Source organism: Excalfactoria chinensis, chromosome 2 (genome assembly GCF_039878825.1).
Source record: "Excalfactoria chinensis isolate bCotChi1 chromosome 2, bCotChi1.hap2, whole genome shotgun sequence".
Lineage (NCBI taxonomy): Eukaryota > Metazoa > Chordata > Aves > Galliformes > Phasianidae > Excalfactoria > Excalfactoria chinensis.
In genome coordinates, this window is record NC_092826.1 from 95082019 (window position 1) to 95100921 (window position 18903).

At 36.0% G+C, this 18903-nt stretch overlaps 1 protein-coding gene across 4 annotated transcripts in view; it reads left to right on the plus strand.

The window, feature by feature from the left end:
• Positions 1-18903, plus strand: part of GOLGA4 (golgin A4) — a 60410-nt gene that overhangs the window by 19732 nt on the left and 21775 nt on the right. For all 4 annotated transcript variants that reach the window (XM_072330530.1, XM_072330531.1, XM_072330532.1 and 1 more), the window contains 10 exons: positions 2862-2909; positions 3320-3376; positions 6292-6390; positions 6898-7036; positions 8331-8518; positions 9012-9095; positions 9861-10008; positions 15824-16002; positions 17057-17188; positions 18171-18326. In XM_072330530.1, the coding sequence (XP_072186631.1) occupies positions 2862-2909; positions 3320-3376; positions 6292-6390; positions 6898-7036; positions 8331-8518; positions 9012-9095; positions 9861-10008; positions 15824-16002; positions 17057-17188; positions 18171-18326 (1230 nt within the window). The remainder of the gene's footprint in view (positions 1-2861; positions 2910-3319; positions 3377-6291; positions 6391-6897; positions 7037-8330; positions 8519-9011; positions 9096-9860; positions 10009-15823; positions 16003-17056; positions 17189-18170; positions 18327-18903) is intronic.

Below are 18903 nucleotides of genomic sequence, written 5' to 3' on the forward strand. Positions count from 1 at the left end.
CATGTTCAGGTGGCTTTTGGAGTTCTCTTAGGTTGAGTCTCCACAACCCCTCAGACAGCCTGGGCCAGTGGTCTGTCAGTTGCACAGCACAGAAGTGCCTCCTCGTATTCAGAGGTAACCTTCCAGTATTCCACTTTGTTCCCATTGTTTCTTGTCTGGGAACCACTGTAAAGAGCCTGTCTTTGCTCTCCCTTCAGGTGTTTATAAACATTGATGAGAGCCTCCTCTGCATCAGGCTAAACAGTATCAGCCTCTTCTTGTTGAAGAGGTGCTCTGATCCCTTCATTATCTTGGTGGCAACCTTCCCTCAGACCCTTTCTAATATGTCCAGGTCTCTCTTGTGCTGGGAGGCCCCAAACTGGAACACTTAGTACTTCAGTTGTGACCTCTCCTGAGTACTGTGGACAAATCACCTCTCTCAACCTGTTGGCAGCACATTGCCTGATGCAGCTAGGACTGCCATTAGCCTTCTAAGCAGCAAGGGCACACTGTTGACTCACATACAATTTTGTGGCCACCAGGACCCCTACGTCCTTCTCTGCAGAGCTGCTTCCCATCTGGGCCCTTGGGGTTATTCCTTAGCAGGTGCAGGGTTTTGCATGTCCCCTTGTGGAACTTCATGAGATTCTTGTCATCCAGCCTCTCCAGCCTCTTAAAGTTTCTCCCTTTTCATCTCTTTGTAAATAATTACTTCTTGTTGGGAACAGAGTTCCCACTTTGTCCGAGTGTTTTCCTCAGATACACACCCAGAAACAGGTCCAGGAGGTTTTTTAGTGAAAGTGTGTACCTAGGCTGGTGTTGAGTAGAGCGCTGAGCATGGCTTGTGCTGGCTTGATGGTATTTATCATAGACACTTTGTTTTCAGTCATTGAGTTCTGTTCCCCACAACTTCTGTGTATACCACTTCTATGTTTCTTTTATTTTGCCTTGAGAGGGGAAAGCAATGATATTAGTAGCATTGCTACTCACTTTCCAAATTGTTAGGGAGACTAAACTTTCCAGGCCTTATTTTATTTATTTATTTTTAAGTGTGCATCTTGTATTTAAAACTAAATGTATGTTGTTGTTTGTTTTTTTTTTTTTTTAAAGTTATTTGTGCTACCCACAAATACAGAAATTTCTGTGTGGATTTTTGGCTCTCAGTGTCAAAATCCATGCAATCTAAGACATATATGGCAATTATTGTGTTTAACATATATCTTAAAAAGTAGCTGTGTTTAATTAGTTCATTCACTGTTATCTCTCATTATTTTTTCATTATCTTCCAGCTAGTATGATAAGGTTTTATTTTCTAACGGTTTAGGTAAAAAGTGTTATTAAAATGAAAACTCTCTGCAGTCTGCCCAGCAAGTCCTAGTTTTCCCTGTCAAAAAGATATTTTGTGCATGTGAGTTTCTCCACATTCAGTTTCTTTGAATTCCATTTAAAGACATGTTAGAGCTTGGAAGAAATGCATTTGAACAGATAGTGAGAATTTTAAGATCTAAAATATTTTCTTATTGAAAGTAGAATGCAGAGTTGGCATCTCAGTAATATAGTTTTTGATTTCTTCTAAGTATGAAGTACGTGTGACTCAAATTTAACAGCAGCTTTGAATTCTGAGAAGTTCCAATTTTTAGATTACATTTTGAAGATATTTATTGACTAACAGATTTCTGGGTTTCATGTTTTGCATTGATTTTCCCCTAATTTTTCAGTAGTTGGAAAAGAGTGTATTCTAGTTCCAAGTTCCATTATGCTACTTCAGCTTTGGACAGCTTAGGCAATTGTGATCAGATTTTTAATTAAACTAAATTGTGCAGTTACTCATGAAGTCCTTTTGTGGGCTTACAATGAAAAATTTCGTTCACTTCCAGTCTTTCTTTGTCTGCTTGGGTGTGTGCAAAGCACATGGGATGAGAACATTCACTCTTACACAACCCTTTTTCTGCTGGAGCTGAAAGTGTACTTTATAAGGTGAAACCATTTTTAAATTTAAACTCTCTGGGATTTCTACCCTTAAAAATGTACATCCCCACGGAGGCAATTCTCTGGGGTATGTAGTTTCTGACCACCAGTACTTAAGCTTGGGAGTTCTCTTAGGATTATTTTCAGTGAAGGGAGTACTGTGCATGAGTCATAGAATCATAGAATTACTCAGGTTGGAAAAGACCTTGAAGATCATCAAGTCCAACCGCAGCCTAACCAGTAGCCTATCTCTTAAAAAACAACCACGAAACAACACCACAACAACAAACCTCTGCTAAATCATATCCCTGAGTACCACATCCAAACGGCTCTTAAACACATCCAGGGATGGCGATTCAACCACCTCCCTGGGGAGCCCATTCCAGTACCTAACCACCCTTTCTGTAAAGAAGTTCTTTCTAATATTCAACCTAAACTTGCCCTGGCGCAACTTGAGGCCATTTCCCCTCGTCCTGTCACATGTCACTAGTGAGAAGAGACCTGCCCCACACTCACTGTAAGAACCTTTCAGGTACTGAAAGACGGCAATAAGGTCTCCCCTCAGCCTCCTCTTCCTCAGACTAAACAGCCCCAGCTTCCTTAACCTCTCCTCATAGGGCTGATTCTCCAAGCCCTTAAATGAGCCTCGTTGCCCTTCTTTGGACCTGCTCCAGTACCTCCATGTCCTTCTTGTGCTGAGGTGCCCAGTCCTGAGTAACCTATTTGTTTTGACACATAGACTTTGAAGAAAGTGAACATTGCACAGGATGATTGTCTTCTTATATTTCTGTCAGAAGAGCTTTCCAAGTGAAGTGAGGAGTTTGAAAATGCATATAGTGATACAACTAAGGAAATTATTTTGATATCTGTTAGTGGATGCATTATCATCATTATTACTGTTTTCTGTATTTTAGCTGGTGTCTGCTTATCAGGTTATCCAGCGAGAGAAGAAGAAGCTACAGGTAAACATTACTATTCTTCCTCTTGTATTTGAATGATTTTCTAAATCTTGAAATATGTAGTGCAAGTAGACATTTGTCCTTTGTTTATATTCATTTATGTGTATTTTATTTATAAATAAAACAAAGAGAAAACTGTCTCTTAGCTTGGTGCCCTTAGAAATCTCGGCTAATATTGGTTTGTGCAAATAGCTGTGAAGCTGTTGTACTTCTGCCTTTTTGATCGCATCAACTGAATTCTTGTGATGGATTGCCAACTCATAGTTGGCAGTTTATTGCAATACTTACACATCAAATTTGACTTGAAAGAAAAATAAATATAAACACAAATTCTTCTGCTGAAATGCAGTTCTATGAATTTATCTATACATTGTACCTGCAGTTACATTTAATATTGTTTATTCCTTTTTAAGGGCATTCTGAGTCAAAGTCAGGATAAAGCACTTCGCAGAATTGGAGAACTGAGAGAGGTAAATTCCTTTATTGGTTGAATGTTTGCTTTCCTCCATACATGCAGTGGATCTTTCTCTGTACATGGTTCTTGATTTTAAATTCAATTTGGAAAATATTTCCTATTGCACAGCAGGGTTTTTAACTGCTTGCTTTTAGTGCCTAACATGGGGCCGTTTCTCTTGTTTATTTCCCATTCAGCAGATTATTGTCACAGTTTAAAGCAGAGCAGTTCATAGAACCAACTGAATTGCTTTTCTCTTTACTGTGAACCTGGTAGAAATTTGTGTGGTTATTGCAGTGTTGTTGGGGCAGGCATTAGATGTGGCTCTGTAACTTCTAGCTTTTTTAGTATTGAGAAACAATTAAACTAGGTAAATACAAATAACAGGTCCTTCCTATAAGGGTTTTCATGGCTGTTGAGTTCACTGATTTCTTTTTTTGTTGTTGTTTTGTTTTACTTACTTTTCAGGGGGATATAAATAATTCTAGAAATACCCACAGCCATACAGACAAATTAACTTGTCAGCATTTCTTTCTTTGCTACAAATGTGAGGAATGTATTCCGTGTCAAGTGGATAGCTGTGTGCCGCAGTACATTCAGTTTTCCTGCGTATTGATGCTCTGTAAAGTTTGAGAGGCTTATATATATCAGAATTAACATGTTTTTATTAGGAAAAGGGTTGCATATGTGCATACTTGTATTGGTTATTAATATACAGATGGTAGCAAATGTACAGAAAGTATAAGTAAAGGAAAAGTCACCAGTGGTGGTGCCTTGGCTGAAAAAGCTGGGGTAGTCCTCACCAGCAAGCAATCTCCAAGAGATACTGCTTCAGTGGGAGTCAGCCCTTAAATGAGGTCTCAGAGGGGATGGAGTCGAGCTCCACCCCTCCCGGGAGCACAGCTACATCACTCTCACCTGTGCTCCCACAGCTGACCCCATACTTGCCTCAGCTGATTAATCAGAGGTTCAGGCTGTGATTACCAATCTCCCATACAATACTGAACTTTTAGCAACTTTTGCCAAAGTTCTTTGACTATAAGTGATGTGATGTGTATGCTTAAAAAGAGATATTAAATATGTATGTGTTGTGAAACTTATTTATCCTTAAAAATCTTACAGATTTAAAGATTTCTAAAACCTCAGACTTAAATTCTTTTTTATTAATTTAAAATCTTCAAAAAACAATTTTTTGGTCTTTTGAAAGCCCGAATGTTACAACATGTAGTTAAAACAAAACTTAAAATAATGGTAATTAAAATATACAAATAAAATGGAAAGATTCCACTGTGAATAATGTTAATGAATTCATCGTTCATTGATGTAACCACTTATTTATCAGTATTTAAAAAAAAACAACAACAAAAGAGCTGTCCTTCATCATACAATCCATTCTCCCCATAAGTGTTTTGGATTAAACAAGTTTCTTCTGAGGAGGCAATGTAAGAGCAAATTAAGTTTTCCTTGTTTTGAACTGATGGTGCAAATATGGATGTAAATATTTATTTTACTTTAAGTTTTGCATTAGGTTTTTCCTATTAAAAATAATTCTTTGACAGTGCTTTGTGTCTCTGCTCTCAGACAGGGGTCAGAAAGGGTTTTTGAATGCAGAGGTCTATTGCAGTGCTGGTTTCAGAACGTTTTATTGGCATTTTTGCTGCGAAAGGAATTGTCTCTACAGTTCTGAAGCATAGTAAAGAGGCGTGATCAGTAGTTGCTGAGAACTAGAGATAGTATATGGTTCAGAAGTGGATGTGGTTTGTTGAAAGGAGAGGGGAACAGCTTTACTTGAAGCTTCTTTGCAACTCTGTCCTTTTGGCAGTCGGTGCTCACTGCTGCAGGTCTCGTAATTGGTGTTTGCTGATTGGGGAAGCAGGAGACCATAAATGCAGAACTGGGAATTGGGTGAAAGCAAAGCAGGCACCATTGAGTGCCTTGCATTTTGTCTCGTATGCTTTTTCATCCTTTCTTTATGCTTTCTGTGACACAAATAAGTGTGCATGACAGGTCACATATTTACGGGTGGCACTTGCTTTTACACAAGCAGCACCCTTGCAGAATAATGATTATAGGACTGTTGGCTTTCTAGGGTAAATCTTTCTAGTAAAGTTACATTTGGATTAAGTAAATGAAAAAACAAAAACATGGATAAAAAGCAATTTGCAGTGCCTGCATGAAATGTGTATGGTTCTGGTTCTCTCAGTAAGAAGCTGAATGCAAGTTTACACTTATCTTGCTAACAATAATTATTTAAATAATAATAAAAAATAGATAAACTTTATAAGCAGCCAGAAAATCCCTTGTATAAATATTTTACAATGTAATGTAGATATTGCTTTCATATTTAGGCTACAAGTTTCTAAAGGTGTTCAGCCAAATGAATTCAAGTTCCAAGTAAGTCTGTCTCATTTGAGACACATTCAAGATTAAAAACAAACAAACAAACAAAAGTAACAACAACAAAAAAATCAAACCCAAACCATATTACTTTCTGTTGTAACAGATTTCATGTGTCATATTATAATTCTAGTGTATTGAATGAAGCATAAGGTAAATTTACATTTCTGCTGTTTATGTTGATTTAATCTGGTGCCTAAATGCTGGTTTACCAAAGAGGATTCCTTGGTTCCCAGGAGAAACGTGTGCGTGGAAAACAGGTTTTTAGGAACAGGTTTGAAGTGATCCCAACACAAACTTGTTTTCTGGAAGAGAGAATCCTTGATAATTTCACATCTAATCTAATCTCTTATTTTAGTTGCTGGGATTAGAATTGGCTTTTCCTGTTGTGTTGTTTAGTAAAAGAAATAGATGTTTTATGTTTTTTTTCCTGAAGTTACAGTTGCAGTGAGATATTGTTTCATAATATATAGAGAAGCTTTTTAGATTCGCATTTCAGTTTTTGTTTGAAATGTGTTTACTTATGATTCGCAGGAGCTGCAGATGGATCAACAAGCTAAGAAACATCTCCAGGAGGAATTTGATGCTTCCTTAGAAGAAAAGGATCAACTTATTAGTGTTCTGCAAACTCAGGTACAACACCATCCCTGAGAGATGCTTTTGAACACTAGTGTTCCATATACTTTTTATGAATTTCCTGCATTGAGTGTCCATGTTTTATCATAAGTGCTGCTGTGTTTTAAAGCTTGAGAGTTTATGATTCTTTAGGAATTAAATAAATACCTTTAAAATACCTTTGGAAAATCTCATTCTTGTTGAATACAGATGTTTGATCTGTACTTAAATACTTTAGCAATGTGTTTGTAATCAAGAACATAACATTAGCAGATATCTGAGCTAAAAATGCTTTTGTAAAATATGTGTTTCTTAATTGATCTTTGTTGCTTCTCCACTCCTAATTATATTATTTTTGTTGCTTAGAAACATAATTGTGATTTTTAAAAATGCTAAAAATAACTAAACAGATTTTTCCTTTCTCTGCTTGCTGAAAACAGTTTTCTTAACTTACTCTTGTTCTGCAAACAAAAACGTTGTCATCTGAGAATCTTTACCTTTTAACAAAAAGAACATTTTGTTTAGGTATCATTGCTGAAGCAGAGGTTACAGAATGGTCAGATAGGCATTGAATTACCTGATCCAAATAACCAGTCTGAACCACAAGTTCAAAGTCAAACAAAAGAAATCAATGCAGAAAATATGGTGGAACCAGGAAGCGATGGTAGGTACTGGGGCTGTTTTAAGAGATCTTGATTTTGGGGGAATAAAGCATGCTATTATTTACAATGGAGTAAAAGTACTTAAGGTGCAACGTGTTTTCTAGAGAGATGGGGTTTTTTTGGAAACAGGATGGCACCTATAGGACACAGTATCCATTCAAAGATAATGAATTTCTATAGGAATTCAAATCTGGTCTATGTAGCCTTTATAAATAGTGTTAATGCCAAGTATTGCTGTTGCCACTAGGGGTTTTTACTGTCTTCATTTCATATTATTAAAAGATTTTGTTTCCCATAAGCAAGGAACTATCCCTAGGGTTTAGAAGAGGCCAGTTGCCTATACTTTTTGTCTGTGTGTTTTTTCCAGGATAAGAAGAATTAAAGATCAATTTTGATACTTGGGCTATTGACTGATCTCTTTTAAGGGTTCCTCTATATGGAGATATCTGAGCTATAGAAGTCCCAGTATAGTTTAGATTTGGTTATTGATTGTGGGATAATATATTGCTGGTATACTATGAAAGTATCAATTGTGACTTCATAACAAGTTTCAAATAGAGATGAAGATGCATCTTGAAATTATCTTCATTCAGGATCTGCCGTAATTTTTCTGTGTGGATAACACGTGGTGTTAGAGCAAAGATTTTCTTGCCCAGTGTCATGCCCTTCCTAAGAATATGCTGCTTAGGAAGTAACTTATGTATTTAGTCCCCAGGAATCAGAGTTCAGGATGGTTCCTGTGTTCAAATCTCCTTCGGGATTGTAAAGTGTAAGGCACAGTGGTCATGAAATGAATGGCTGAGAATGTGTCTGATTCTATTTTCAGAGCACCAGGACAGAACATAAGACATTATCCATATGCTAGAGAAGAGAGTAGCTTTTCAAGCTATGAGAAGCTATTCCTATGGAGAAGAGCATAGTTTAGAAAGATACCAAACTTGGCCTTTTTCCTGCCTAATGCAATATTGCCAACCTTGCTATACTAGAATTAAGTAATACAAAACACTGTGAAAACAAGGCCTGTTTGCTTGGCACTTTAGAGATATGATTTGCTTTACATATTGGGGTTTACAGATTAATTTGGAGTGAAATATATCTTTTGCCATCTTGTATATGTGTGTGCATGATTTCTAGCTAGACCTGGAATGCATTTAGAGTTGTCAGTAGGAAGTTTTGCGAACTTTGCATAACTTTCTTTATTTAAAGAGCTGTGAGTCACCCACCCTGTGAATTATGAAAGTAGATCTGCATTTTGGAAAAAGTGTGCACGTGGTAATGTTGGTATATTGTCTGTAGAGGGTAATGAAGATTCTGTTAAAACACTGGAAACTCTTCATCAGAGGGTGAAGCGCCAAGAGAACTTGCTGCAACGCTGCAAGGAGATGATTCGGTCACACAAGGAGCGCTGCGCCCAGCTAACCAACGAGAAAGAGGCACTGCAGGAACAGTTGGATGAGAGACTTCAGGAGCTAGAGAAAATGAAGGTAAACTGATCTTGACTTTATGGGTAGCTACAACAATGGTGTAAGAATTTCAGTACTTGCAGAATTTATTCATAGGGCACAAGCAGATAAAATTCTGCGTTGCTAAGATCATCTTGTAAGCCATGATGTGGGTAGGGGAGCAGATGCCTTAGGTATATTTCTTCCCTATCTTACCATTAGTGCTCTCTCATCCACAAGAGAACCTGTGCCTTCAGATACCTGGATTGTTGCGAAAGCTATGAAGCAGCCTAAGACTGGAAGATTTAGGAGTAATTCTAAGGCTGCCTGCTTTCATTTCCTCTGCTTCACCTCCGAGGCATAATGCAGGACCACATTGCTAGCCTGTGCAACATTTTTGAAGCAACAACAGTTTTGGTCATGTACCAGTCTAGAAATCATTCTTTCTAAAAGCCAAATGTCGAGTGCTTGCCAGAAGGTATTATCATGCGCATGGCAGCATTTAAAGCTTTTGCTCTCTTTATTTTCATTTTAGGACCTTCACATGGGTGAGAAGACAAAACTGATTACACAGCTGCGTGATGCAAAAAATTTGATTGAGCAACTAGAACAGGACAAGGTAAATAGGAAGAATATTTATATAAACTGCAGTTTTGGAAGAAGAGTACTTAAACTTGAACTATCTGACTTAGCGGTGTTTGAAGCTGTTCTTAGTCATCTTGTTTGGTTTGGCTTGCCTCCAGTTTTAACAAGTAAACCATTTAAGCTAGCTGAGAATTTTATTATATAGATACTTTTAAATATTTGTCTCTTGGGTAATGTTGCAAGAGCATGTTATGCAGAACATAATTTGAAAAGGCATAATGATAAGTGAGTGGACTCCGATGGTTACACACCTCAGTGCAAGATTTAAAACATCTAACAAGGATGAGATGCAACATAAAGGAGTTAAACACCCAATGAAGTAGCTGTAGTTTCATAGGAACATGGAGTTTCTCCATTTTTATTACTTCAAAGATTTTTTTTTTTAAACTATAATTACTTGGACTAACTTTTGATGGTGGTGTAACAAGCAGCATGACTAATGCTCACCGTCATCCATTCTTGTTCTTTAAGGAGAATCAGAATATATATTACAAAGAAAAACGTCTATCCCAAGAAAATAATTTTACTGACGGTTCTTGTTTCCTGGAGGAGTACTTCTAACCACTAGATAAATTTTGGCTCTTCAAAATCATTCCTCATCCAATCTTTTTATTATTTTCTATTTTCTGACATAAAAAAAAATACCATGATTTCTGATATTGTAGTAATAGATTAAAGTTTATTTTGATACGCAATTTGACTTGTCCATTAGCTTTTATCACAAGGACTTTTTCCGTAGGGTATGGTAATTGCAGAGACAAAGCGACAAATGCATGAAACATTGGAAATGAAGGAAGAAGAGGTAGCTCAGCTGCGTGCTCGGATCAAGCAGATAACTACACAAGGCGAGGAATTAAAAGAGCTGAAAGAGAAGTCTGAAAGAGCTGGTAAGAAACTGAAGTTTATTAGCTTTCATATTTGATCATGAGAAAGCTTCAGAATATTCTTGTTGCAGTTTTTCATCAGGTGTTATTTGGAATGGGTATTAAAACACGCTTTTCTCTCTAGTGTTCGGCTGTCACCCCTGCAGACGTCATTAGTAACTTCACTTCTAGTCATGGGTTATTAACTGTCTTGTGTGATACTCTCCTATTATTTCAACTTGAGATACAAAGGAAACTGCAGAAGCAGCTTTACCTTCTTTGTAGGAAAAAGCAAGTTTGACATAGTTTTGTATTGGTGTAATTTCAGGAGAGAAATTTTGGAAAGATTTGTTTTTAAGTTGTCATTCTAACACCAGCTATATTTGCTATAGAAAGCATAGCAATTAACACATAAGAACTGGGGAAGAATTAGGAACAGAAGGATGTATTAGAATCATAACAAACATATTCTTTCAATAGCTGTAGCAGAAGCGTTTCAGGTCTTTTTCCTAGTAAAATATTAGTGATGATCCTGTTGTTCCAGGGTTTTGTAACCTAATATTTTTACAATTATTACACACCAAAGTTTGCTGTTGTTGGAAATTTGGTAGCATTAATTTTGTGTACTTTCAGTCGATCTTCCTTCCTTTTTTTCTTTTTTCTTTGAGCACAGTGGAAGCTATTATGCACTGTATCTATCAAAATTCATAGAGAAACATTTAGATTGTTCTCATAGACATTTAGAGGGAGTAGTTCACAGTCCTGGCAGGAGCTATGATGTGATTAGTTGCACAAAGCATGCAGTATGGTGTTTTTTTCTCTGTAAGTACTGAGAAGTTCAAACCATACACCTTGTAGCAGTTTTACTTTAAATCTATTTAAGTTTAGATTAGAACTTTCCATTTTTAAAGATAAATTTGTGATACAGAAGAGCAGGTTCAGCTTCCAAAACAATCAAAGGAAACATCAAGATAACAAAGCAACAAGTGGTCAGATAGAAGACTTCTGAACAACCTATGAAAATAATATATATTTTGATTAGTTGCCCTCCTTCCCTATCTTTTCATGAGAATTTTTAGCTTGAAAATCCATGTTTTAGAAATCACTGACTCCTTTGCTGAATTTGGATTTTGTTCAGTTCTTAGAGACCGGCAAGCTTAGGGGTTTTTTAGTTTTGTTTTTTAAACAAAATATAATCATCAATAATATTTTCACATCCCACAGTTACTTAGTCAGTTACTTCTGACATTATCTAAAACATAAAACAAAACACTTGTTCTAAAACAAGTGGTACAATCCTTTAATGAGGAACTAATGTCCACACACTCCTGTTTGTAGTTCCCTCATGTCTGCATAGTTGGAATGAGTTAAAAATGGCCTGTCTTCATGGAAAAATTATCTACTGTAGTGACAAAGAATTTAACTTATGAATAATGTATTGTGTACATTTCACTTAACAAAGAGGAGATTTGTGTGTTGTGCGTTCTTATGGTAATGTTTATTGTGTGAAAGTGTCCATTTTAACTTAGAGTGCTTATTTTTGTACTCTCGTAAACATGCTTATACAGATGTTGGAACCTCTGGAAGATTGCTTAGTACAGTGAACTGTATTAGGTTTTCCTATGCATTCCAAAGAAGTTGTGACATGCAACTGAAGTGGAGCTTAATGCAGTCAAAATCACTGTTCTGGCATTTGAATATTGGGAAAGCTTGAAACTGGTCCTTTGGCACAGCCTTTGATCTTCACAAATTCTGTGAACTTGACAGCTTTATGTATTTGAGGTCTACAGTTAGATTTCTTGGCTAGTTTAAGTGAGATTACTTTTCACTGTAGACATGTTAATTGCGATTCAGTGAAGATTTACTTTGTGCAATATTGTACTCTCAGAAGTGTTACATTTCATCTACATTATGACAAAATAAAATAAGCAATGATACATTTGTACTTGGCGTTAACTTCAGCCTACAGTATAGCACTAGAAAAAAAAATAATAAATAAAGGATGTATTTTGTGGCTACTTCATATTTTAAATTCTGTCATTGTCACCTGTCTGGCTTTTTCATTGTAATTAAGTGACAGTGCTGAAAAGCACAAGTATTTGGTTTAATACAGGGAAAAATAGTGAGAGTTTAAAGTTAATGCATTTTTGTGTACTGAAAGATGCATATCTTTATTTTGTGTGTGTTATATAAACTGAGTGTCCCCACTTAATGTTGCAGTTCAGCTTTTTATAGTTAGAAGTACGCTGTATTGAAATCTCACAGAGCATCTTGTTTTTGTGCATCCACACATGCCAATAAGTGAATCATGGTGCCTTTCCCAAGCCTTGTATGAACAGGACTGGGGTAAGGGCTTTCTTTTCTTACATCAAACATTGGGTGCTTGGTCTGGGCTCTAAAAGTAAATTCTGTGCTTCTCAGGCAATGGCAGTTCATTAACTGGAAGCAACCGCAAATGTTACTGAATGCTTTTCAAATTATGTAGGTTATTTGTATTTTCATTTAACAATAATTTTGTTCGAATTTGTAAATTTATTGCTAAGCTGAAGTTTGTTATTCCTCAATTCTTGTCATAAGACGTCTTTGACTTCTCAGAATGCAGTTAATTGATGAACTTATGTTCTGTGAGGTAAAGTAGGTAAACAAGCAGTCTTTAGAAAGTGAATTCCTATTTCTTCACTCTGCTGCTTTCTGCAAATGACGTTTCCTTTGCAAGATTAATTAATTTATACTTTGCACCTTTCTATGGAGAATAAAAAAGCCTCCACTCTGTGTTGAGAATCCTGCATAGCTGCTTAAACTTACTATAGGAAATTAATTCAACCTTTATTTCCCAAGTAGCTTTTTGACAAGATGCCTGCTCTCAGCCTTCAGTAAGAAAATGTAAACATCTTTTACCTTATCTGTTTTGTGCCTTGTGCACAATATCCAGCAGTAGATGGCACTACAGCTGAAGGTAATATATGTTTGCAGTATTGATGAGAGTAATGAAGAAGCCTTAACAGTACTAACTTGTGTTACACAGGGTAGCAGAGGCAAGGAAGGGAGAGCTGGAACTGATACTTAGGAGTAATGTTTGTAAAGCAGTTAACTTTCTGGTGCATGTCTTATTAGAATCAGTTCTGCAACCTGGTGCTTCTTAGACTGTGCTCAGGCTCTGTTTAATTTTATATTTTGAACAGGAAGGCTACCTGTTGGTCTGCTTTCGTCACATGAATGAGTTCTTGCAAGACTTGTCTGAGGCTTTGTTGGTGTGTTTGTTAGCACTTCTGTTTTGCCAGTGAGTCTTTATGAGACCAATACCTTAAACAGAAGGATCATTTCTTAGCATTAGCTGTGCTGGTTCAGAAGAGTACTGGCAGCGTCCTTACTTTACTCTTGGGATTCAGGATAAATGTACTTGGATAAAAACACAGGCTTCTTATTCTGAGCTTTTATCCACACTAGTATTAAAAGCTTAAATAGATTAGAAAAATTGTAGTAATAATAGTAATTTAGACTTTGTTTTCTCTACCTGGTGTTAGCCCTCTACTGGTTTGAAATTCTCTTGTGTTATGCTACACTAGAATTAACTACTTTGATATAAAACATTCTGTTTTGCTGAAGTGCTAAAAGTGCCTGAGATGCATACAATTTAACTTTTACAGATCCATGTGTGTTTGTGAAGTGTTGCTTTTTCATGCTTTCATACCCCTTTGACGTTTCATTCAGCAGCTCTGCCTAGTGTTTGCATTAGTATCCTGCTTGCAATTATGGCAGTGCAGCTGGCATCCTGCATGTTGCTCAGCTTTCACTTATCAGCACTCAATCTTCGTGCAAATTTGATTCTTCTGTTTAGTGAGTTTGTGGGTGGTGGCAAATGCATTAAATTTCCTTTCTTGGAAGTAAGAGATTTCTTAAATGAAGTAAAGATTCTGTTACTCATAGCAAAAAAAAAACAAAACAAAAAACAGAAAGATGCAGGTTTTCTTTTCCAAATTGTGTTTGGTAAAAGTTTAGGCTGACTTGGCTGTTCCTGTGTGCTTTGGCTAGGGCTAAGGGAAGAGGAGAGCAGTAGCTACTAGTCTCCAGATGTGGTGGTGCAGCCTGCATTCATGGTTTGGGGCGCAGGGGAAAGAAGTGGAGTCCTGCTGGCCCTGGGTGGCAAATGCCTCAGCAGGGATGATGAAGAACATGGCTTGGATAACGAGTGGCTGTCTCATAAGGAGCTACAGGCCTTGTGCATGCTGGCATTATGCTTTACACTGTTTTGCTCTTTGACGTAATCTCTTAGATTTCTTGAAGTACTTTGTAAGGAGGTGTTGAAGTAGAACGAGGAATGAAAAACTGGGTATGATTACATGGTTTGGTATTGTCATGGTCAATAGCAGACCTTTTAACATCCTAAAACATAATTGTTGCTGTCAACAGTCAGAGAAAAGTTTCCTTGCAGAACAGTTGGGAAAGGTCAGAAATTGGATGAATGCTATTTTATGGACTTAAGTAACTTGAAAATGTATTTGTGGTGTTGGCTCAAAAAGCATGGTTTGTTTGGAAAGACTTTTCAAATGTTATCAGAAGGTTTTGAATAGAAATTATAGTTTGCTTTTCAAATTCATGCCTGAATATTTTAAAATATGGTTAACTGTTTATATTTGCTTCACAAAAAAGGATTACAGTAACTGTTGTGAATGCTTACTAAGCAATGGTAGGTATATCAAAGAAACCAGGGATGTATGGTTTTTGGGTTTAGAATTAAGTGGAAGAAAGGTGAGCATACTAAATAACATCTTAAAAAGTGATTTTATGTCTGTTTCCAGACTAATACCCAACTATTCCAAAGTTCTTTCTGTGCTCTGTTAAATTACAAATGTGATACTGGTACTTTGACCACAGACTTTACAAAGGTATTTTGCCTAAGATAGTTTCTGCAAAGAGTGTACCATTTACTGTGCTGTCTTGAGACTGAATTTTCATTTGACTTGCAGCAGAAGCTTCTTGTGCCCTTTTCAGGAAAACAGACTTCCCTGATAGTGTTTACTTGTGTAATCTATGGAGATTCTATCGTCAGTTTCAGTATGGTATTCGGGTACCAGTATTGGAAAATCATAACAAAACAGCTCCCATTCAGGAACTGATTTGCTTTCTTTCTATATAGAAATGATTACCTCAATAGTGAATGAAATAGGGTAGAATATTTGTTATTGTAAGAAGCAGCTGTGAGATTATTGCTTCTGATATGTGAATTAAGATGTGTTTCAGCAGACTTGTGTCTGTCGTTACTTCTGCTTGTGTTGAAACATGTTACAAATATTTGAGTTCTTTTGAGAACAAATGCTAATGCTTTTTCCTTAGATTTTCCTTTTAAAGTTTGTAGAAGCACAAGGCAATCTTTACGAACCCTTTTAATTGTGTTCATAGCTGTTTATATTGAGTGTAGGCAAAGAAAGGATGAAAATAGCAAAACCCATCTCTACACAGTATTAAAGAGAAGGTTATCAAGGTTATGCTGTGGGGAAGAAACAGTTCTTCAGTAAATAAAGTACAGTGGTATTGTACTTGAGTATTCTGTTCAGTTCTTTCATTATTTAATAAAATGTGACAAAATTATTTAGTGCTTCTAGTCAGAAAAAGAGCCCTGTTTTACTTATATGGTTTGTATACCTTAAAACGATTTTTAGGAAAGAAATAGAAGCTGCTGAAATCCAAAAGCAACCAAAGCATTCACAGCTATTTCTCAGTTTTTTTCCTTTCTAGATAATAAACTCATGAAAATTATTGATGAATTCCTAAGCTCACTAACTTTTTTTTTTTCTTTTTTTCTTTTTTTTTCTTTTTTCTTTTTTTTTAATCTTTACAGCTTTTGAAGAGCTTGAGAGGGCTTTGAGTGCGGCCCAAAGAACAGAAGAAGCCCGGAAAAAATTACAGGCAGAAATGGATGAAAAAATCAAAGCTGTAGAAAAGGCAAGTGAGGAAGAGAGGGTAAATCTTCAGCAAGAGTTGACCAGAGTAAAGCAAGAGGTGGTTGAGATTATGAAGGTAAAAACTGAAACACACCTTTGTTGTTTTTTAACCTAATCATTAAATTACAAAGAAGTTGTAGTTGTAAAATGCATTTAATATATCAGAGCATTATTATAAAATTCTAGTTGTTTAAAACACTGTAGAAAAATTAATCTCTGAAATTAAAGATTTACTTAATACTTACATGTAAATTTCCTGTTTCACTTTATATCTTTTCACTAACAGTTTAAAATCACTATGTTACTCATTATAAAATGAACTGTGTTGCTTTTAGTTTCAGTGTTCAATACAAGCATTTACTAGAGGTACACCTGAGACTTTGAAGAGAGATAAGGATATATTTCAGTATTTACTACAGATGAAGAAAATAATGTCAGTGAACTCACACTCATCTCCACTAGGATTCTGAGTTCTAATGCTGAGTACTTCCAATAATTACCCTAGTCCAGTACATGTAAAAGTTTTAAGAACTTGTTGCCAGCTATTAATCTCTAGTTGAGAATAGCTAAAATCTGCTTGACCAAAGGAAGTTTTATTCAGCTAATATGAAGTGCATACTGCACATACTGCTAAGCTGTAGATTGCTGTTCTTGTCTTGACATTTGTTGTGTTAATAATTTTTCACTGATGCTTTGGGAGAATGATTTATTTACATGATGTTATTTGTAGGTAAAGCATGTATGTAAACTGGGTCAGTAGGTCAGATGATGGTTTTCTTCTGGCTTATGAAGTAATGGGAGTAGAGGGAAAGTCACAGACAGAAGCTTTTGTTCCAATTTGTTATTACATCAGAACTAAAATTGAAAACGCTAAGGTCACCTTTGTAGAAGAGTCTTTTGAAAATGTGATGTTTCTTTTACAAGAACTATGGAAGACTTTAGGTTTTAGAATAACATCTATCAGGACTTATTACTACCAAGTGTCTCAAATAATTCTTACTTACTAAAATGAAACAAGTACTTTTGATTTCCTTTCTCTGCGCTATTTTTCTTATTGGGAAATAATACAAAGTGTTTCATTATTTAATGTTTTGAAATTAATTTTATTTTTTGTGACATTTGATTTACAGAAGTCTTCAGAAGATCGTGTTGCTGAACTGGAAAAATTACATAAAAAAGAAATGGCTACCAAAGATCAGGAGCTAAATGAGAGATTGCAGGCCCAAGAAAGAGAGTTCCAGGAGAAGATGAAGGCAGCTCTTGTAAGCATTCCTAAAATGTGTAGAAAGACATTTCTCTAAGTGTGAGGTGGGTACTAGAAGTCTTAAATCTGACCCATTCTACAATGGGAGTCCTTTAGCACTCAGATATGAGTGCCCTCCAAAAGTCAAGGAGCTCAGAGACATCAGAGCATGAAAGATAAGCAGCTACAATGATCCAGACTGAGTTAATGATAATAAATCACTGTTGGGAATCACTGACAGCTGCATGTTCTGTGAAAAATTATTACTTTTTTTTTTTTTTTTCTGTAACTCTTTGTTAGACTTGTTTTTTTAATTTCTACCTCTGGATTATTGGAGATTGGCCGCAGCAACTAGACAAAAAGAGGTACAAAGAATGAAGTTGTTAAATGAAATGTGCTGCAATTCATTATGTCTGGTTATGTTACTTTGTCAGAGTTACACATTTACAGTGGTTGATCTCTGGCAGGAAAAATCCTTGTGGGTCTTTGCTCACTGTGCGGTTTCACTTACCAACTAGGTATTCTTTTGTGCTCTTCTTTGATGGCTGGTGACTAGAACAGAGGATGTTGAATGTTCCTTCCTTCAATTTGTTTTTAAGGTTACATTTTTAATTATAGAAATTAGAGATATAAAAATCGTTTAGCAGAATCAAGTGGGGACAGATGTTTGGATGTTTGTTCCCCAGAGATGTTAATCGCAATTAATAATGGTGAACAAACAAAAATGAAAAGCTTGAGTTGAATTGTTTGTCATGCATTTAATAAAAAATTAAACAAAAAGAGTAAAGAGAGTGGTAGGCAAATGGTTGCCAAGTAAAGAAAATTGAAATGATTTAAAATAATTCTGTTTTCACAGAAATGCACATAATGTGTTCATACACAGAGGAGATAGATGTGATTATGATATGATTTCTATTAACTTGTTTGTAAATTTCCTATTATGCTGTTTTTGAAGGTGTGGGCCATCTTGATAGTGTGTTGTCTTACTCATTTCGGTACAGGAGAAGAATCAGAGCGAGTGTTTAAAAACCCTTCAAGAGCAAGAGCAACAGGAGTCCCTAGCCTTAGAAGAACTAGAGCTGCAGAAGAAAGCAATACAGTCAGAATGTGACAAAAAACTTGAGGAGATGCATCAGGAAGTAGAGACTTTTAGAACTGTAAGTAAATTCTACTTTTCTGTAGTCATTTTCTAAGAATGCCTTTCAGTATATTCTTAAGGATGTTTTGTGATCAGGTTTGGTTTAATTACACAGTGTTTTACTAGTGACCAAAATGTTGTATATTGCCATAGCAAGCTACAGCTTGTACTTTTTTTACAAGATTGGATTTCAAAATAGAGCAATCCATTCACTTTGTATCATGGTGTAGTATATAAATTTGTATACATCAACATAGTTTTTATGTACGTGGTACAGGAGAGCAGTGCTTTTATCAGTTTAATTTATGGGTACTGCTACCATACAAACGCTAACAAAGATGCTTAAGTTTGTTCAATTTTTTGAAGTGTCTTTTGCTTTTTGTCACAGGAGAGATTGTATTTTCTGCTAAAGCAAGTTTAGATGTTATTCAACCACTCCCAAACTTAAAGTTGCATTTTTTTCCTATGGAGGAGATTCAGCTTTACAGCAGCAATTATATAAGAGGTGAAATTAAGATAAAACTAGTATGTAGGTATAAAGCCCAATAGCCCTTGTAGACTCAAAAAACACTTAATCCTGTTTGTTCTTAAAGGGA